The sequence below is a fragment of the Lepidochelys olivacea genome, assembly GCF_965140295.1.
Source record: "Lepidochelys olivacea isolate rLepOli2 genome assembly, chromosome: 15".
NCBI classification, from domain to species: domain Eukaryota; kingdom Metazoa; phylum Chordata; order Testudines; family Cheloniidae; genus Lepidochelys; species Lepidochelys olivacea.
This window is the reverse complement of record NC_140425.1, coordinates 28,290,404-28,312,283: the sequence shown is the minus strand read 5'-3', so window position 1 is coordinate 28,312,283 and position 21,880 is coordinate 28,290,404. Positions and strand designations below refer to the sequence as shown.

The following is a 21,880-nucleotide window of genomic DNA, read 5'->3' as shown; positions in this document are numbered from 1 at the left end:
CATGCTGACATCTGAAAGTGTAGAAATTTTATGTAAAATTGTGGTCAGGTCAATTTGATTGTCCTGTAAGAAGATATACTGTGGACCCAATTTTCAAATATGGGTCCTGACAGACTGGCTACACACCTAATTGCTAATTTGAGCATTCGGATATGGGTTCTGGAGGCTCTCTTTAGAGCCTAAACTTGAAAAAAGTTGGGCTTTAAACACACAACAAGGTAGGCAAAGCCTTAAGGAATCTCCACTGCATTGCACTTCCAAGCTGGTTTTTAGATTAAACTTTTTAAAATCAATAAAGTTGTTCTATAAGTGGAGCCCATTAATATATCATTATTAAATGTGTGTTTTCTGGTAGTGCTTAGGACCTAATACCACTTATTCCTTACCTCTACAAACAAAAGCATCTGCCTTCTTTTGCCTGACCCCATTGTATAAAGATCTCTTCGGAATTACTCACCTCTTCCCACTGTAACTCCAAGAACACTTCCATTTGTTACCTTCCTTTCTCCTAGGGTGAAGCAACTTGTCAGCAGATGAAGGCACAAGCTTATCTGGAGTGCTCAGCCAAGTGTCGAGAAAACATAGAGGATGTTTTTAAAGAAGCAACAAACATTGCACTGAATGCCATGAAAAAAGCTAAGCGCCGAAAAAAGAGGAAACGGTGTTCAATATTATGACGATCCAGACTACTGGGACTATAGAAGAGTTTGTTAAAATCTTGATACATGTATTACCAATAGTTTATTTTTATAATTTGTCTTTTTTCAGTACATTTATTCCTACTTTGATTTTATTTTTAAAATTTGATTTTGTAATAGTGTGCTTTTGTTGCACCTCATGTGAAGATTTCAAAGCTCTATCGATATTAGGTTGAGATAGATGGCTATGTATATCTGGATTTTGTTCCTGACTGTAAATGACTGTCACAGCCAGGTTCCAAATCCACTATCTTATTTATACACTGACAGTTTGACTGGCAGTCTTTATTGCTCATAGTTTTATTCTAGCACATAGGTGCTAGTACTTCTGGCTCTGATTTATTGGTCTTGTTCACTACTGAATTGACATGGAAAGGATAGAAATGGCTGCTTCTCTCAAAGAAAGACTGAAGTTAAATCAGAGCAGATGGTCAGATTCAGAAAGGATAAAAATCAAAGTTCTATATTGATGAGTTCTAATTATAATTACAAAGCAACAGCTCTATTAACCATTCTTCTCAGTGTAGCCTCAAGCAACTGCCCCAAACTATGTACATGTACTATTCTGCTGCAGCTTTATTAGAATGTCCACTTCGGAAAGCAGCTGTTTGGAAATCTGTTGTGTGGTCTCTCCAGATTGGACTGATGATAATAGAAAGTGTTTTACATCCTTCGTTATAGTCTACTCAGGAAACCGCTCAATGCTTTACCTCTGGCAGGTAACAGCAGCCACAATTTTGATACCCGGAGAGAGGATCTAATGTGCAATACAAGCAAAACTTATTTTAAAATAAACAAAAGTGCAATTTATTCAACACTGTGCGCTTGTATGATGTGTGGCAAATTGAGCTGTGCTACTTACATCTGTGTTAAGAATTACATGGTGAAATCATCCCTGCTGCCCCACAATGAATATTTTACCTTCAAGGACATCTAGTTAACAATGCATGCAAGTGTCCTAGTTGCTTCCCATTTAAGTGAGAGGAACCATCCCATTAAAATTAGCACCTGCACTCCAAGACTTTAAAGTCTTGCGAGAAATGTCTCTGTATGTGAGGTTGCTACAGCTGAAGATTTTTCACAATAATGTTACACTACAGAAATAGCATGTTTTAAAACTATATTTTACAGCAGAGGTTCTTTCTGAAATATGCCATGGTTTGGGCTGTAATATACAGTCCATCCTAGGGGAGAGTGGGTTGTGTTCATAGCATGTCAGCAAGTTATTTCTCTGTCTGAGAGGCTTACGTTTGCAGTTTTTGCCAGCATTCCTGCTAACAACCTGAAAAGTTCCAAAGCTCAGGTTATTAGGTTAGAAACATTAAGTTTCCGGTCTTATCTTCATTTGGTTGTGGATACAGCTAATAGAAAAATCCACCTTGGAGTGATCTGTTTCCTTTGTGTTGTATGCAAGTGGGATGCAGAGGTTTTGTTAACTTGGAATTGACCCCAGAACTAGCCTGCAAAAAAATCTAAGGACCATTAAGATTCACGGAGGCCTTTACATACCTCCAAGCTCAAAATGGAATAATCTGGGAATCCAAAACAAGCTTTGGACATTCTACTCATGTCTAGAGACAGACTGAACATGAAGGGAAGGAGGGCAAACCTCCATTGCTCTATTAAAAAAAAAAAAAAGGCAAAAGCTTATTCAGGAGCTACACAGCACTCATTAGATGGAAAAACATAGTAAGATGTGGATGTGTGTTTTCTTAGCAAAGAGAGATAAAAAAATTTTTACTGCAAAGCAAGCTATAGTATATAGGCAAAAATTCAGTATACAGTTCTCTAAAAAGCCTGAGTGACAAATATGGTAGTGCTCATTCTATTTACCTCATCCAGTGCACTAAGTGCCCCATAAACAACTATGTGGGTGAAACCAGACACACAGTTGCTATGCTCTCAAATGAATTACACAGAGGAAAATAATAAGACAAAAACACTATCACCTGTGGGTTAACGCTTTCCACAAATGAAATAAGGAGAAGGAGAAAACTGACGTAATTAGAGGCCTAAGTGCTGCAATTACAGCCTTTGGTCAGAGCCATTTTCAGAAGAACATGGTTTTGGAAAACAATGGTAAAGGCAACATTTAAAAGAAGGTCTTGAAACAGCTCTGTGTTGTACTATTTATTTCGTGCGTTTTTCAGGGCTGACCAGATTACCTGATCTCTAGCTGAATATCACCAGGCTTCCTGCAAACAAAGCCGATAACAAAACATAACATTTAAACCATTAGCTTAAAGTTTGTTCTTTAAATAGTTTTTTAAAAGTGTGCATAGCAGCATGGTACAAATATGGGCAAGTTTCACAGTACACACAGGTTAGCATAGGCCACTGAAAATGTAATGTTTTAATTAACAGTTTGAGAGATAAACATTAGGTCTGCATTACTGGTTGACCTAAAGCATTTTTAATGTTTTACTAATGTAGTACCTGGAATTTCAGAAATAAAATAGTGCTGGATCAAAAAAACCCAACCCAAAAACAAAACAAGAGATGAAGGTACAGAATTACAGTGAATATCACTTTCTCCCAAGACTGGTGTTTGTTCTGGCAAGTGCATGCCACATTACTGCCATATATACAAAGGAAAAACACAAAATGTGTTTTGTATTAAATATACTTAAATAATAGGGCTGCAGAGCGGTGCTTGCATAATACTGTACAACAGTCTGTGCTGGGAGAGTTCACATTCTTAGCTTAACACGAACAGGATTTCTCCCAATGTTTGTTTGCAACATAGCTGCAGTTTACCAGGTTCAGTCTGATAAATTATTTGAGAGTGAAACGAAGAGAGATCCCACATTTTAGTGTCCACCATTGCAACCCAGTTTCACAGTTTCTTCATTTCGTCTTCGTTTTTCTGAAGCTTAGTGTGCACCACTTTTAAAGTAGTAAGAAAGTTTCCAAGGAAGAGCAGCAGAAATGTGAGAGCCAGTACAAAAACCTGGGTGTGGGGCAGAAAAGAAAACAACACACAAAAGTGATTATCCATTTGTTAAGTCTTCTAATTATGACAGCAGTTCGATTTGAAGGGGTTTGTTTTTGGTTTTTTTTTTAAATGATAAGGAGGTCCTGGCCATAAGTGTAACACACATGCACAACCCCCACCCACAATCAGGCAAACTCTATACTTGCCTTAAAAAGTGAGTCACCATATATGAAAGTTGTAGACAAAACAACAGGTTTTCCCTTCAAAATGGGTTCAATTGAAGGGGGTTTATAGTCTTTCCATGCAATAGGATAAAGTCTGATATATTGGGTGTTTTCAAGCCCCGACTTCTATTGTCCTATTTTATAACCAACATTTGTCCTTATGTAAGTAAAGATAAGGAGGTAACCAAATCTCATGCCTCAGATTGTACACAGATCCCCATAGAATTTGGGAAGGCTGTCCTGGTCTCTGCCCCACCACCACAGCAAATCCTACAATTCTGTTAGCAGTAGTAGGGGCAAGGGGCACGTATAGAGGGAGACGATCCTAGTCCAATACACAGAACTCACATGTGGCTCAGTGGGTTATTCAGTTAGCAGGTGTATACTTTTATCATGATCATTTAAATGGGATTTTACAGCCTTTAACATTAAACAGTTTACTACTTTTGTACACAGATTATTTTTAAACTACTTCCCTGTATGGGAGATGTCATGGTCCAGTTCAACTACTCTGAAGTAAGTGGGGTTGTTCATGCTTATGCCAGGGCTATATTTAGTCCCAAGCCTCAGCATATGTAGGAACATTCATTAATATGAGAGGAACTACATGCATAATGAGAAGATATCAAGCTAACACTGGAGGGTGCGTCCCTCCTTTTTTACTAGGAAACAAAAGCTGAATGCTAGATTGTGTGATGGAGCTAGGGCATGGGGTCTGCGGAATTTAAAAAAAAAAAAAAAAAGCCCACAACAGGAGATTCCCTGCCCTATTGGGTGTGCAATAACTCTTCTAGATTTCATTTGAATTCATAGATTCAAAGGCCAGAAGGTCTGACATCCCTGTATAACACAGGCCAAAGAACTCCCCAAATATTCCTTTTGAAGTGTAAATCAAGATTGGACATATTTCCTGAAAGAAATAAAGATGGTTAGTGATGGAAAATCCACCATGACTCTTGGCAAATTGTTCGAAAGGTTAATTACTGAATTTACATCTTATTTCCAATTTGTCTAGTTTCAACTTCCAGTCAGTGGATCATGTTAGACTTTTCTCTGCTAGACTGAAGAGCTCATTATCAAATATTTGTTCCCCTTGTAAGTACTTCTAATCAAGTCATGCCCCCTTAACCGCCTCTTTGTTAAACTAAATATATTGAGCTCTTTGAGTCTATTACTACAAGGCATGTTTTCTAATCCTTTAATTGTTCTCATGGCTCTTCTCTGAACCCACTCCAATTTATCAACATCCTTCTTGAATTGTGGGCGCCAGACCTGGACACAGCCTTCCAGCAGTGGTCACACCAGGGCCAAATTCAGAGGTAAAATAACCTCTACATCTATTTGAGATTGCCCTGTTTATACGCCCAGGATTGCATTAGCTTTTTTGGCCACAGAGTCACACTGGAAGTTCATGTTTAGCCGATTATCCACCATGATCCCCACATCTTTCAGAGTCACTGCTTCCCAGGATAGAGTCCCTCTCATGTAAGTATGGGCTACATTCTTTGTTCCTAGATGTATACATTTCTATTTAAGACGTATCAGAATACATATTGTTTGCTTGACCCCATCTTACCAAGCGATTCTCATCATTCTATATCAAGATCAATACAAGCAACTGAATTCTAGAAAATGTGTACATATTGTTTCCAATGAGGAACACTAAGTAGAAAAGTGTCGGGATCCTTAAAGATATAGTAATAAAGTGGATACTGCCATATTCTTTATACCTACCTTCTGTTTGGTATTGTATTCAACTTATACAAAGGAAGTTATTCTGACAAATTCTAGGTCAATTTTCAGACTAAGGCATTTGGATCAATAGGATAACTCTATTTACAACAAACAAGAACTCTGATGTTACCTACCTGCCATTCTTTGCATTCCGTATGCCTCGACAGTTCAAAAAGTGTGATTGCATTATACAGCTGCCAAAACTAAGAAGAGAGAGACCACTTCATTAAAAATATAATAAAAATAAAAATGATTGTTAAACAGTTTAGGTTGCTGTAAATTTAGTAATTAGCACAGCAAGGGAAGCTGCTTGACATGCCGGTGTGTCCTCTGGCAAGAGAAAAAAAATTTAATTTTGGAAGCCATAGCTATGCATGAGGTACAGGTAAGATACTTGTTGCTAACCATGAAGGATTATGTAAAACATTGCATAGATATTATATTTAAGTCTGGTTCTTCAACAAATCAGCACATTAATGTGACTCAGGCTTTTCATGCACAAATGCATTCTATTGTATGATGTTCATTTACAGGTGCATTCCCTGTGGGTGAGAGGGCTGATAACAAAAAAAAAATCAGTAAGATTTAAGGTATCAAAAGAATTCAAATGTTTTAAAGAGTTTGAGTGTGTTATAGGAATTAGTCTTGAATGAATCACAGCAGCAGAGCAACATTGAGCCTCCCTTTTAAAACAAATCAAGAATAATCAATTTCTCCCAGGTAGATTTTCCAATTGCAGTTTTGTCTGCAAGAAGAGAGGAATACATCTACATTTTTAATCCCTTTTCTTATTTAAAATTTTATACTGCACCCAGTATCACCATGTGTCATTATGTATGTATCCATGGCACATCTTTTGTATCACGTGGTACACACTAAGACATGATCCTGTCCCAGAGAGAGAGCTTAGAGTCTAAGGGCCTCAGTCTGCATTCTTTATGAGATTTCAGAGGTTACCTCGAGTAAAGGATGGAGGATCGGTGCTTCAATTGGACACAGACAGTACAGGACAAATCTGTAATATACTGGAAAGCTACATGCAGGTCCAGTCATAAAGTGGAGTGTAGTTTGTATTTATGGTTTTCAATTACACACTTCTTATGTTGGTGCATGATTGCTGAAATACTCCATGGAAAATCTCTTCAGAAGGTGGAATTTCAGCAAAGCAGTGTGGTCAGATGGTATCCAAAGAAAGGGAGGGAACTTTAAGCATGAGGGGCAGCATAAAAGGTGCTGTAGCTATGAGTGGAGGGGTACAAAAAGTGCATTTAGGAGCATAAGCGGTTGGGGGATGGAGGGGAGAACGAGGCGGTGGTGGAGGAGTCAGGCAGGGCTTTGAAAATGAGGTGCTTGAACTATTCTATTGTGATGTACATTACACAGGTTTTTGGGTTGTTGTTTTTTTAAACTTGCTAGCAGCTGGCACAGAGGCAAGGGGATATTTGATCTATGACCCACAACCATTGTGGAAGTAAATAAATACCCCCAATGCCCCCAACCACCTAATAAACATGAAGTCAGAGTGGGGGAGGGGAGAAATTTGTCCTCAGAAAGTAATAGAAGTGGATTCAGGGAGACTGGAAGAAGGAGTAAATTTTAGTGCTAGGAGCTCTTGATTAAAAAATGCCTTAACCCCAGGAGTTTAACCCTAAGAAACAGACAACAAGGGTATCCCACTTTATTACAATGGCAAGAACAAGTCAGAGACTGCTAGGGAAGAAAAGCAGTTACTCACCTTCTTGTAACTTGTTTTTCAAAATGTATTGCATAATGTCCTTACACTGTAGGTGCATGCAGGTCTTGTCGCAGGTGCCAGAAAGTTTTCCTAAGTGGTACCCATAGGGGCAGCCCCACATGTGCCCTGGCTTCCTCCCGCTACAAGCTATATAGGATGGAACTGCCTCACCGGTCCTTCAGTTCCTTCTCACTAAGATCTCAGTGATAGTCATGCATTAGGGGAAGGAGCGTGAGTCATAAAATGGATGTATGCAACACATCTGGAAGAACAACAGTTACAAGAAGGTGAGGTATCATTTTTCTTCAAGTGATTGCATATGTCCATTACATTGTACTCCCCAACTGTTATCTGTACAGGTGGTGCTAGAAATCTCATCAGAAGAGGAACTGTAGGATCGCTTTCCCCACATTCACATCTTCCCTGGATGCTACCATAATTAAGTAGAATCTAGTGCATGTGTTGACCAAGGACCACAGATCACACTGTGCTCTGCAGATGTTCATAATAGGAACATTTCCCACAAACACCATGGAAACCAAGTGCGCTCTGGTTGAATGCACTGCTTGCTTCTCAGGAGACATGATATCTTTGGCAGGATAGCCCATGACAATGCAGCTTGTGATCCATTTAGAGTCTTGTGCTGTAAACAGGATGGCCTCTCATTCGTTCTGCATGGGAGATGAAAAACTAAAAGGGCTTTGTTCTGAACATGTTAAAAGCTAAGCCTCAGTGCACATCTAGGTGTGCAGCTTTGGTCCATCCGTAAGAGCACATGGCTGTGGGGGAAAAAAAGACAGGCAAGTATAGAGACTTATTTAGGTGGAAGTCAGACACCACCTTAGATTGGAACTTAGGGTGCGGCCTAAGCTGCCTCTTGTCCTTGAAGAATATGATGTACAGAGGGATCCGTGTCTGAAGTGTTTGTTACCGAAATTAGAGAGGGGAGACAGAGAATGGGATTCCCCACACACATTGTCCAGGCTCATCCACCAACTTTGAGATGACAACACACTGTTTGGGGTGCATACTAACCTGTCCAGAGGGTGAATCCATGGGAAGTAGATTACTCAAGCCATGTCTGCATTCACTGGAAGTGAAGCCTTGTGAAAGGGTCACATAAGTACAAGCAGCCATGTGGCCTGAGGCAATTCCTTACTGAGATTCATGGTGGAGCTGTGAATGACACACAGAGATCCTCTATGGCTAGGAACCTGGGATGGGACAGGTAAGACCTGGCAGAGGTCGAGTCCAGGACCTCTGCAATGAACTCTGTTCTCTGGAGAGATGACTAGATTGACTTCTCTTGTTTATTTTCAGGCCAAAATTGCTGAACAGCCTGAAAGTTGGATGGATACTGGTCTCTACCTGATGACTAGAGTGACTCCATACCAACCAATTATGTAAGTGGAGATACATGTTACCACTAGGGAAAACTCTGTGGCACTGATGCATGAGACATGCACATACCTATGTAGCGTAACCGACATATGCAATCACTAAAAGAAAAAGAGGGTGGTGCCAGGTAACCAAACAGAAGAACTCCAATGGCAAACTCCTGTAATTACAAAGGTTAAAGGTCTTCTTCATGATCTCATACAAAAAAACAAAAAACAAAAAAAAAAGCCACCAACCAACCAGATGTATCTTCATTAAAAGGGAGTTTCTGGAATAATCTGTGTTAAACTAGTCTTCCTACTTTCAACCATTTCATAACTTCTTCCTAAAAGGGATACTCAATTTCCAGCTGTGGAACACAGTTACCATATGTACTATGTGATCCAAGAGGCAACTTTGTGTTTTGCTACAATTACAGCACTAACAACTCTGACAATCCTGGGTCTTTATGTTCAGATAAAACAAATCAGTGAAATATGTAGAAGCCAGGTTCTCCAACTTACATGCCCAAAGAACAGGAAGGGAAGGAGGAAGGTCAGCCCTCGCCACATCCAAGACTGAAATCCTTCTGTAAGGCCAGAACATTAGGAGAGACAAATAAATTAGTACCTGCATGCCAACACAACCCCACCACTCTCCTGCACCATCATCTGTTATTACTTTCTATGTCTTCTTCAGATAAGAAGTTCAGGACAAGGAGCTCTGCACTGTATGTAAAGCACCCTGGATGCCTATGGCTGTATATAAGACAACAAATGACAAAAGATACAATTTTTACATTTAAGATTACAAAGACTTCAATATATCAGTTTAATACTATCCTTTTTGTCCAACATAACAAAAGGTTCATAAATCGTTTAGTTTCAGTCTCCTGTTGCTAACACCTACATACTCAAAATAAGCAGGGAAGGATAGTGGAATGATGCTGTGAAAGCTTTGAGATACTCTGAGGAAGTGAAAACAGGCTTTTTGAGAAATCACATTTAAAACTTTAAGTCAATTAGCTGCTGAATGTAACTTACATAGTTTTTGTAAAACTAAATTAGGGGTTACAAAACCACTCACCTACTGTAAGATCCAAGTGGTTTCTTTTCCCTAATGCACAGAGTCTGTAAAGGCAGCCACTTTGATAATAATATTGTAGGAACTGTACACAGCCTGGAAAACAAAGGAATTATTCATTTTAGCGGGAACTGGGAGGGAGAAAACAAAATCATGTTGCACTGGCTACTCTAACACAAACAGTAAGAAGAGTTAATTCATTGCTATCAGCTAATGTAGGCCTGGTCCACACTAAAAAGTTAGGTCAACCCACCTACATGGCTCAGAGGTGTGAAAAATCCATACCCCTGAGCCATGTAGTTAAGCTGGTCTAACCCCCCGGTTTAAATTGAAGAATTATTTAATTGACCTAGTGCTATCAACCTAGCTACTGCCTCTCAGTGGAGCAGGTCTATAGTGAAGTGCTATAACAGTGCCCCTGAAGTGTTTCAACTGTAGACAAGCCCTTAGTTTAATACAAAAGATCCTCTAAGAACCTTAGTATTTAAGGAGCAGAAGTGTAGAGGATCCATATTTCATTCAAGAATTAGCAAGGTAAGATATACTTACTCTGAAAAATTGAAAATGCTAAAAATTGATTGCGAAACATTTGATACATGAGTCCATCTGGCCTGATAGAGAGGGGTGTAAAAAAGAAAAAAGATTCACACTTTTGGTTTAATAAGAAACAAAAAGTAATATAAATTTCCTTCTCCCTATTTCAGTCAAGTCTGATCCCATCAGTGAATGACATAAGCAGTTATTCTTGTTATCCAGTGCGGCCCACTAGGCTGCAGATCTCAGCTTTTACCAAAGCATATGGCAAAGCTTATGGTGTCAGTAAATGTCCAAACATCACAAGTTGCCTTCAACCCAGAGTTATCTCATTGGGTTTCCCTGGGTTCTTTTCTCTAATTTGGAATGTTGCTTTTTCTTGTTAATTAAATGGCAGTATTCTATAGCCAATGATCAAATCATTCAGCAATATTTGCAAAAAACCCAATCAACATAGGTGTGTGCACTTGAGGGGAGAAGTAATTTAATTGTTTTCATACAAACTATTTCTGTTCCTGTGGTTTTAATAAAGAAGTTAAATGGTGACTGAAATAAAAGGATTTTTATATTAAACATATATATAAAAAGATGATAAGTGAGACTACTTTAATCAAGGTTTTGTTAAGTTACACAAAACAACATTTCAAACTGTTTGCACAATCATCCTAATCAGGAGATAAAAATTAAAAACCAAAACAAAACCGAGTTTGAATGTTACTTTCATTTTGCTGAACCCAGATTATAAACAGATAAAAAACCCCAAAGATTTATTGAATATAATTCATGTCATTTATTGTCTATATAGAAAGATTTATCTGCTTGTTCTTTAATATAAGTTTCTTAGATCTTTATATAGAGCAGCAAATCAGGGAGATTCAGACATTTTGCTGCCCCCATTACAGCTACTGAGGTGTTGTTTTAATGGAGCTGTAGCTGTGAACTCTCCAGTAGCTCTAGATTTATCATTCCAAATGTCACACCAGAGAAAACATGTAAGGCACAAAGCTGCAGCAAGTGCCTGGGAAAACACATTTATATCAGGTCACTTTAGATGTCTCCGAGGAGGGTTTAAAACCATTAATGAAAATCTGTCAGCAGAGTAAAGAGAAAAAACTTACCATGTTAACATTACTCCAGATAGAAATGTGGAGACATAATGATGAGACACCCACCAGCCCTTAATCCTTAAAAGAAAAGAAAACAGGTAATTAAGAAGAGTAGGGAGGAAAGTCACAAACATGCACCCTAAATTTAAAGCCAGCCTTTCAATACTGAGATGGAATGTGATGACATAAGCTGGAGACAGTTATCAGTCTGAGCAGAATGTGCTAAAATAGTTTGGCCAGATCAGTACTAATCATTTCCTGAGCTAGGATAAATAAATAAATCAATCAATCAGTATAAAATAAGTGAGGTTTGAAAAACAGGAACATCACAGTCTTAAGTCAAAACAATCTACCACTGTGAGATTAAATACAGAGTCTATTCAATGTTACTGGGAGGCAAAAGCAGCCATTGTTTTATTTCTACAGTTCACAATTGTAACAGTCAACGAAATTGCAAGAAATCCCAAGAAAGCCCACAGTTCCCATTCATTTTCAGTCATAAAAAAGCACCAGTGAGCAGCAGACTTAATCTTCCCCAACCAGATCCCATCAGGAAAAACATTCCAATGGCTCTCCATTCTGGGTTCACACCGTTGGCCTCTCCATTTTCCTCAGCATACATAAAGGATACATTTTGTCGGTGATGCTCTCAGAGGTCACTGAACCCCACCCCACTATATTTCAATTATGTAATAATAGCAGAAAGTCATTAGAAGTGTGAGTAAGTGTCATTACCACACACACACACACACCCCAAACATCAGCCTAGAGGGGGAATGCCCTCTTCTGGGCACCACCTGCCTAACCAGCAACATCCAGGCAGCCTTAGGCCTGCAAGCTACTTTATTTTAGAGGATGCGATAGAAGTGACTGTGTGCAGCAAGAAATGGAGTGATGTTCTGCTGCACGCGCACACACACACACACACACACACACACACACACAGAAAAGGGATGTGATGTTCTGCTGAACCCACACACAGAAGAAAGGGGATGATGTTCAGAGGCAGAACCTACACAAACACCCCCCCCCCCTTACATACACTTTGTTTTTCTAACTGATATTGCACAAGTTGCACCAGCAACGCATTAAGGGAACTCACGAGGTGAGCAAGTGAAAGGGCACGGCTACACTACAAACTTTTGCCGACCAAAGTTACGGTGGCATAAAGCTGCCACAGTTGGGTACATCGCTTGTGTGCGTGCATACTTGGTGCCTTGCATTAGTGCTGCAAGTACTCACCAGGAGTGCTTGTGTCAATGCACAGCACACTGTACTGTAAGCATCTCAGCATGCAACTCACCACCATCCACTGCACTGTCTTTCGGTAAGTTTTGGCAATGCATGGTGGGGCAGAAACTAGTTACACAGGGAACTGGGAGCAAGAGGTCAACTTCCCAGCATCCAACTTTCTCCACCCTATAACGTCACAGGACTTGAAAGTCCCACGAACGCACACAGGACTTGTTGCTGTCCACTACGTGTGACTGAAGCACGGAGCCTACACAGCTCTGCACTCTTGTCATGCGCACTGCGAGCACAAAACGCACAATCCTCCAGTATTTGGAGAACGACAAGAACCACAGGGAACAGGACAAGGTCCTGGACGTCCGATTGCTGTGTCCCACAGCAAGAATCAATTCAAGATTGTTGGTGGCATTCATGCAACAGCTGCAAATGGTGGAGCACCACTTCTGGGCCTGACAAATGAGCACTGACTGGTGGAATCACATCATAATGAAGATTTGGGATGATGAGCAGTGGTTTCAGAACTTTCAGATGCACAAGACCACATTCCTGGATCTGTGTGCTGAGCTCAACCCAGCTCTCCAGTGCAGGGACACTACAAAGGGAATTGCACGGACAATGGAGAACCAAGTGGCAATCGCACTGTGGAAACTTGCAACACTGGATTGCTGCTGTGAGAAATCATTTTGGAGTTGGAAAATCCACTGTGGGGGACTACTGTCATGCAAGTGTGAAGGGCCATTAATAGTCTCCTGCTCAGGACTGTGACTCTTGGCAACGTGCAGGCCAAAATGGATGGATTTTCAGCAATGAGGTTCCGGAATTGGGGGTGGAGCAATGGACAACATGCATATCCCTATTCTGGCACCACACCCCTTTGCCACAGAGTAATCAACAGAAAGGGCTATTTTTCTGTGGTTATGCAAGCTCTTGTAGCTCACTCAAGACACTTCACCGACATCAATGTTTGCTGGTCAGGAAAGGCACATGATGCTTGCACCTTTAAGAACACAGGACTGTTCAGAAAGCTCCAGGCAGGGGCTTCCCCTTCACCTTTGGGGACGTTGAAATGCCAGTAGCGATCCTGGGGGTCCCAGTCTACTGCTTGCTCCCATAGCTTATGAAGCCGTAAACCATACACCTCGACAACACCAAGGAAAGAATCAACTGCCGGCTCAAGTGGGCGCATAACAGCAGCCGAATGTTCTTTTGGTAGCCTGAAGAGATGCTGGTGTTGTTTACTCACAAGATTGGATCTCAGAGAGAATAATATCTCGATGGGGATATGCCCACTGCATCCTGCATAACATCTGTGACGCCAAGGAAGGAAAGTTGCTGCCAGGGCGGAGGGGGAATGGCCGCCTGCTGCATTGGAACAGCCTGACACAAGGGCGATCAGAAAAGCACAACACGGAGCTACACAACTCAGGGAGGCTTTGAAAGAGCACTTAACAGAGTCACAATGATGTGTTGTGGTGTACTGTGCTCTGCCCAGCCCTGAGGTTTGGGAACCTGTTAGGAATTGTGTGGCACTTGGTGCCTGGTCAGTGTTGCATTCATAGATGTGTACCTATTACTTTTGTGGTGCATGCTGTACATTTATGTCAAACACAGTGTAATAATCATAGCTCATAAGATCAATGACAAAAGTGTACAATCACAAATAAGTGGGTGCTTTCAGTACTGCCAGCCATTCTGCAGGAATTATTTTCCAAATAATAATTTTATTGAGTAACCACACTTCAGAAAAAGGAAAAAAAAAAAATCGGTGAAAGTTAAAAGCAAATATATTACAACCTTAATAAATTTATGGAACAGAGCATAAAGAAGGGGACAGAACATTCATGTCCATGTTAGCTATACATACAGCAACTGTAGCTGAAGTTGTGTTTGTCCACGATGTCCCCCAGTGTGGAGGGGTAGGGATGTATCCCTGATGCCAGGTGGAATGTTGAGTGGGTGTAGAAATGTAGGGAGTTGCCATTCTGGAGTTCTCCAGGGACTGCAAAGGGAGATGAGCCTGGGATTGTGGACCCTGTAGGTCCACAAGTGTCTACAGCACCTGTGTTTGCTGTTGGAAAAGCTCCATTATGTCCTGGTGCATCTCCCTCTCCAGCTCCTGGACCTTTCTCCCTAGAGTCTGCAGTATTCATCCTCCAGGGCCTCTGTTCATGGTCTGACACAGCTCTGGCTTCCAGGGTCTCACTGAACACATCATCCCAAGTTCTCTTCTTTCTCCTCCTGATCTGGGAGCCCCTTAAGCAGCTGCAGATAAAACAGACAGAGGTGACTATACTGACAATGGTACAACAGAAAGCAAAAGTTAAGGTTCAGAACTCCCTTCCCTTGCTCTCCTAAGGTTTTAAACAAGACACGATTATTGACACTTCTGCTTCGGAGTGCTTGTTCACGGCCCCACTCACATGGTGAGTGTGGCTGGCCAGGGCTGAGGGAAATGACGTGGGAATGGCCCAGTTGCATGAAACTGAGTATATGGCCATGGCACTGAACACGGTCACCACTTTCCACAGATGGTGGTGATTTCAGCTGATCTCACACTCCTGAGAGTAACAAAGGCACAGATAACACAGTTGTTCCTGGCATTCCAAAGCCGCCTGGGCCAGTATGCTGCCAACCTGTTTACGAAATAGTGCCCAAAATTATTGCTGACTGGCATGGAAAAGGGTCCTACCTCAGTGGAAGAAATAAGGCTGCCGTCCCTAGGAACCTTTTGGAGAACATTGCAAAGTACCTCTGTGGAAGTTTCATCGAGATCTCTCGGAAGAATTCAAGGGACAACCCCAGGTACATAAACTGCTCCATAAGGGGCCCCCCGCCTAACTCCATAGGGGGATGAAAAGCAGATTTTACCTGTTGTGCCACTAGCTTTTCTAGTACACATAAATTAAAAGCAAGTCAAGAGCTATTTTCTGCTAAGTTGGGGGCAGCATCACTGTAATGGGAAATACATTTACACACTTACCCAAGGTTCTTTCCCCTGTATCAGGTTCACTTGTGCTCAACTGCCAGGACTGACTAGACTGTGGAGTCTCAAACAGGTCCTGGCTCACAGCACGGCTCAACAATCTCCCCACCCACGGTCACACGTTCCCCCATCCTCCTCCTCGCTGTTCAAACCAGGGGCCTCAGGCTCCCTGGAGGCGTGCAAGATGCTGGTGGGGTTTCTTCCAAGTACGGCATGCAGTTCTTTGTAAAAGTGGCAGTTCTGTGGCTCAGCATCAAGTTGACTGTTGGCCTCCCTGGCTTTCTGGTATGCCTGCCACAGTTTCTTCACTTTCGCACAGCACTGCTGCTGCTCCCTGTCATACCCTTTCTCCTGCATCCCCCATTCAATCTGCCCATAGATGTCCACGTTTCTATGGCTGATTTGTGGCTGTGTTTGCATAGCCTCTTCTCCCCACAGGCCCATGAGATTAAATATCACCGGTCTACTCCAAGTGGAAGCATATAGCCGACATGGTCAGCTGCACACCTTGAAGCCCTCTGTTATTGTGTCCTCGCCAAGATGAACAATCCGGGAAAGGCATTAATAAATTTAAAACTTCAAAACTTCGCAGGGATTTAAAGGGCAAGAGAAGTCTTCTGGTCTCCATGACCCCTGGGCAGCAGAATTCACAACTGTGACCAGAATGATCAATGTCAGACATTGTGAGACAGCTGCTGGAGGACTGTTAGGGTTGACGTAGGGAATGCAATGTCTACACTTGCACTGCATTGACCTCAATATATTGACCACGACTCAACGCCACTCAGGGAGGCGGTGTTACTATGCTGGCATAATGGAGAGCTTACAATCAATCAATGGGAGACCAATTTAAGTGTAGAGACACGCACAACTAGGTCAATGCAAGGGGACTTACATTGACCTAACTTTGCAGAATAAACCAGGCCAAAAGGAAGCAACGTAGCGCACTAGTCTGACTACTTGAAGTCTGCAAGCAGATACAACTCATTACTAGAGCATCTTTAGGCATGAAGGGAGGTGGATTTGTACAATGCAGTATCTCTCAGCAAGGAGGAGAATTAGGCAGGAGACTAAGCTCCCATTACTCTATTCTAGACAGCATTATCTATGCAACACCTGCACTAGCTTGAGAAGGGAGTTGAGGTAGGAAGCATCTTAAATGCTGACAGACTGTCTAGCATGGGAGGAAAGTAGCAATCAAAGCACTGTCTAATAGAATCATGACTGCTGCCAAGATATTGTAAGTGCTACCTACTATGTACATTCCTATAATGTTATACAAATAAATTTAACTTCAGTCTTGATTTTACTGAGTGAGTTTCTTATAATATTAATAAAGAGAAAGCTTCAAAATTTAAAACAAAAGAATATCGCCAGACTTTACTGAGGCGTAATCAAGAAATATACAAATATCACAATGGGAGAGGTTAGTTTCAGATATTGAAATGGTGTTCGTTTTGGAAGCATTAGGCCAATGTTGAGCTGTTTAAATGAGGAAACTGTTGGTGCTGTGACTAACATGCAAGACTGGGACAATTCCTGGTTGCGCATGACTTCAGACTAGTTGCTTAATGTCTCTGTGTTTCAGTTTCCCTCGTTGTAGAATATGAGACCACCACTTCCTTTACTTCACAGAGGGTTTGTGAAGCTTAATTCACGATTGTAAGGGCTTGTTTACACCTGAAACATTACAGTGATACAGCTGCAGCCCTGTGCTGCCCTCCCCCATACACCCCCACTTAGGAGCAAGACCTGCTGCTGGCTGCTTCCGGGGCGCAGCGCAGCGTCAGAACAGGTAGGGACTAGCCTGCCTTAGCTGGGCAGCACTGTCAATGGGACTTTTAACGGCCCAGTCGGTGGTGCTGACCAGAGCCCCCATGACCCAGTGCCTTACATGCCGTGACCCAGTACTTGGTCACGACCCGCAGTTTGAAAACCACTGGTCTAGAGACAACTGCTTTCCTGAAATGAAACTAGAAGCAAAATCTCTATCTTACATGAGAGGGATTTTTTAACAACAATTCTGTGGCTACAATTGTTAGTTTTATGCCAGTATGCTGGTACTTATAAAAGTAATTGTTGCTACAATGCTGTGATTGCTTCACCGGTAATACAGATCAACCTGGATGAATCATCTCTGAAGACTGCAAGCAATAGTATTCGCTAATTAGACACGAGTTTCCCCAGAAATGTACACACACCCCTCAACCACCACTACACATGGAGGTTCTCTGCCTCTCGCTTTTTAGTATGTAATAGGAGAAATTACTTTAGTACAAGGCTTTGGAAAAGTGACTGATTGAAATAAATGGCCATAAACTCCTCCCAGTTGGTCATTAAACCTTAGTAAACATTCTGCACCTCATTCATTACTGCTTAATTATATGCATAGCGTGCTGTCAACACAAGTCTTCTACCACCACCATTTTAGTTGGTTTACTCATGTATTAAGTTCAATTAAGAGGGAATTTATAAGCCATTTGATTCCCCAGGGTAGTGTTTATTGGACAAGGATGCATAAGTGAAGTTGAAGTAAAGTAGTTTTGCTTATTCAAAGCGTGGCAAACAAGCCAAATTAGAGAGAGAACCAATTAATACAGCAGTAGCGCACGTGTGTGTATTCATTGTCTAGATTGTGTGTGTGTTTTCCCTTGTGAGGGCCAATCTACAATGGATGAGTAGCAACTCAGCAGGGGGCCATCAGATCTGACTTCACAAGCAATAATGAGCCCCAATTTGTGTCTCCGTTACATCAGTGTACAGACGAAATAATGAAGTCAACTGAGTGAATAAGTCCCCATTATTGTCCTTTCTAGCCAGGCACTTGAGGAATGCGAGTTGGCTGGCTACTAGGACATTGGGAGAGGTCCTGAAATGGCACTCACTACAATCACTGCTAAAAGTGTATGCAGCACAGCACATCTCAGCATTTGCACTGATGGCTTGTGGAATATACACAGGGCTTAAACAACAAAAATCAAGCAAAAAGTGATCTTGCAGAGTGTTGTGTCATGTCTCCCGGAGGTTGCGTGTGTTTTTTAGCGGCTATATTTCCAGCCATAAGGAAGGGAACGCAGGACATCCCTAGTTCAAAGCCATCGTTAGTAATGCTTCTTTGGAATGCTATAGGACTCTGGGGATGCAACTACAATTTCTACCACTCAGACCAGGGAATCTGAAGATCTCAGGGTGGTGGGGGGAGGAAAGAATATTCAGGTCACGTCGTCAGGTCCCCTAGAAGTGCAAGGTTATTCCCTAACATGGTTTGACTGAAAAGGACACTGTCAACTTGATTTATCTTCGATTGACTGACTGTCACCTGTTTTTCTTTTCTTTGTTTTTTTTGTTTGGGGGCGGGGGGAAAGATTGTTTTGTTTTTTAAATTCACTGCTCTAAATACTATGAAATTATTATTTTTTAAATTCCTTTGAAGTAAGATTCAAGAGATTTTTCTGCTCCTCCACTGATGTTTATAAAAGTCTCTTCAGCAAGAGACGCCGACTGACTATAAGGGGAACAATGAAACTGGCTACGCACAAAGAGCTGTCAAATGCATAAAATAACCAAAATTGAAAAACAGAGAAACGTCTTCATGCGTTTCTTTCAGTTATAGTAATGTTCCAGTTATTTGTAGCATCTAGCATTATAGTTAGGTGTGACTAAGTATATACATTTTGAGGAACAATAGCAGTTTTCATGGTGATGATGTAACTTGAATTGGCAATACTGGAAACTTCCGAAGAGCAACTCCAGCTATAAATGAATCTGCAAATAATTTAGGATATTTATATTGAAAGCATACATTTTTAAAGAGGAAACATTAAATAAAAAACAATTTAGACTATGAGGTTATTGAGAGAGATAGTGTTTGGGGGCTTTCGTTTATTTTTAATTTTTAACAAGTGTGTACTATTTTTACTGCTATTAAATTATATCTACTTTAACATTGGATTCCCCCCCCCCATTGTAGTTTAGATGTACGTTTTTCTACATGGTATAATCGACCTCTATCAAGAGCTGGAAATGCATTCATTATCTATTTCTACAACCAGATAAATCACATTATAAATCTAGACCACAGTTAGGCTTCTCTGCATTCCTTTTTAGTATGGAATCAGAGTTTCTACTGTGATTTTGAAAGAAGGGTGAGAGATATTAATGCAGTTCCAAAATACAAGGATTCTGGAAAGCTACAAAAACACAGTCTTCTCTGTAGGCTTTTGGCTAAGATATTCCAGGGTACAAAAATATCGGAAGGACAGAACAGGTCGTGGGTGGTGGGGGAGTGGCACTATATGTAGAATCAAATGAAATAAAAATCTTAAATGAATCCACATGTTCCATAGAATTTCTATGGATAGTAATTCAATGCCCTAATCAGAACATAACAGTAGGGATCTATTATCGACCACCTGACCAGGGCAGTGATAGGGACGATGAAATGCTAAGGGAGATTAGAGAGACCATCAAAATAAAAAAAAACAAAAACCTCAGTAATAGTGGGGGATTTCAATTATCCCCATATTGACTGGGTACATGTCACCTCAGGACGAAATGCAGAGACAAAATGTCTCGATACTTTAAATGACTGCTTCTTGGAGCAGCTGGTACAGGAACCCACAAGGGGAGATGTAACTCTCGATCTAGTCCTGAGTGGAGCGCAGGATCTGGTCCAAGAGGTAACTATAACAGGACCGCTTGGAAATAGTAACCATAATAGAACAACATTTAACATTCCTGTGGTGGGAAGAACACCTCAACAGCCCAACACTGTGGCATTTAATTTCAGAAAGGGGAACTATACAAAAATGAGGAAGTTAGTTAAACAGAAATTAAAAGGTACACTGACTAGAGTGAAACCCCTGCAAGCTGCATGGACACTTTTCAAAGGCACCATAATAGAGGCTCAACATAAATGTACACCCCAAATTAAAAACACAGTAAAAGAACTAAAAAAAGAGAGCCACCATGGCTTAACAACCATGTAAAAGAAACAGTGAGAGATAAAAAGGCATCTTTTAAAAAGTCGAAGTCAAATCCTAGTGAGGTAAATAGAAAGGAGCATAAACACAGCCAAATTAAATGTAAAAATGTAATAAGAAAAGCCAAAAAGGAGTTTGAAGAACAGCTAGCCAAAAACTCAAAAGGTAATAAAATGTTTTTTAAGTATATCAGAAGCAGGAAGCCGGCTAAACAACCAGTGGGGCCCCTGGACGATCGAGATACAAAAGAAGCACTTAAAGACAACAAAGTCATCGCAGAGAAACTAAATGAATTCTTTGTGTCAGTCTTCACGGCGGAGGATGTTAGGGAAATTCCCAAACCTGAGCCGTCTTTTGTAGGTGACAAATCTGAGGAATTGTCACAGATTGAAGTGTCACTAGAGGAGGTTTTGGAATTAATTGAGAAACTTAACAGTAACAAGGCACTGGGACCAGATGGCAGCAAGAATTCTGAAAGAACTCAAATGTGAAATTGTGGAACTATTAACTGTCCTTTAAAGAAGCTACTGTACCCAATGACTGGAAGATAGCTAATGTAACGCCAATATTTAAGAAGGGCTCTAGAGGTGATCCTGGCAATTACAGACCGGTAAGTCTAACATCAGCACCGGGCAAATTAGTTGAAACAATAGTAAAGAATAAAATTGTCAGACACATAGAAGAACATATATTGTTACGCAAAAGTCAACATGGTTTTTGTAAAGGGAGATCATGTCTTACTAGAGTTCTTTGAAGGGGTCAAACAAACATGTGGACAAGGGGGCTCCAATGGACATAGTGTACTTAGATTTCCAGAAAGCCTTTGACAAGGTCCCTCACCAAAGGCTCTTATGTAAATTAAGGGTAGGAATAAATGGTAAATTTTCAGAATGGAGAGGGGTAACTAGTGGTGTTCCCCAAGGGTCAGTCCTAGGACCAATCCGATTCAATTTATGCATAAATGATCTAGAGAAAGGGGTAAACAGGGAGGTGGCAAAGTTTGCAGACAATACTAAACTGCTCAAGATAGTTAAGACCAAAGCAGACTGTGAAGAACTTCAAAAAGATCTCTCAAAACTAAGTGATTGGGCAACAAAATGGAAAATGAAATTTAATGTGGATAAATCATAGAATATCAGGGTTGGAAGGGACCTCAGGAGGTCATCTAGTCCAACCCCCTGCTCAAAGCAGGACCAATCCCCAATTAAATGTAAAGTAATGCACATTGGAAAAAATAA

At 41.0% G+C, this 21,880-nt stretch overlaps 2 protein-coding genes across 6 annotated transcripts in view; one reads left to right on the top strand and one right to left on the bottom strand.

Moving 5' to 3' along the window:
- The window catches only part of RHOF (ras homolog family member F, filopodia associated), a 47,906-nt gene extending 45,573 nt beyond the window's left edge, over positions 1-2,333 (top strand). For both annotated transcript variants that reach the window (XM_084649476.1, XM_084649477.1), the window contains exon 5: positions 513-2,333. In XM_084649476.1, the coding sequence (XP_084505602.1) occupies positions 513-677 (165 nt within the window). In that variant the 3' untranslated portion in view covers positions 678-2,333. The remainder of the gene's footprint in view (positions 1-512) is intronic.
- A 600-nt stretch (positions 2,334-2,933) lies between these two features.
- TMEM120B (transmembrane protein 120B) overlaps positions 2,934-21,880 on the bottom strand; it is a 41,248-nt gene continuing 22,301 nt past the window's right edge. For 2 of the 4 annotated variants that reach the window (XM_084649380.1, XM_084649381.1), the window contains 6 exons: positions 11,439-11,504; positions 10,336-10,397; positions 9,790-9,882; positions 9,228-9,292; positions 5,726-5,794; positions 2,934-3,648 (listed from right to left, as the gene is read on the bottom strand). In XM_084649380.1, coding sequence (XP_084505506.1) covers positions 3,535-3,648; positions 5,726-5,794; positions 9,228-9,292; positions 9,790-9,882; positions 10,336-10,397; positions 11,439-11,504 — 469 coding nt within the window. In that variant the 3' untranslated portion in view covers positions 2,934-3,534. Of the gene's footprint in view, positions 3,649-5,721; positions 5,795-9,227; positions 9,293-9,789; positions 9,883-10,335; positions 10,398-11,438; positions 11,505-14,541; positions 14,940-21,880 lie in introns of those variants that run through there. The other 2 variants (XM_084649382.1, XR_014714269.1) reach the window with 2 other exon arrangements.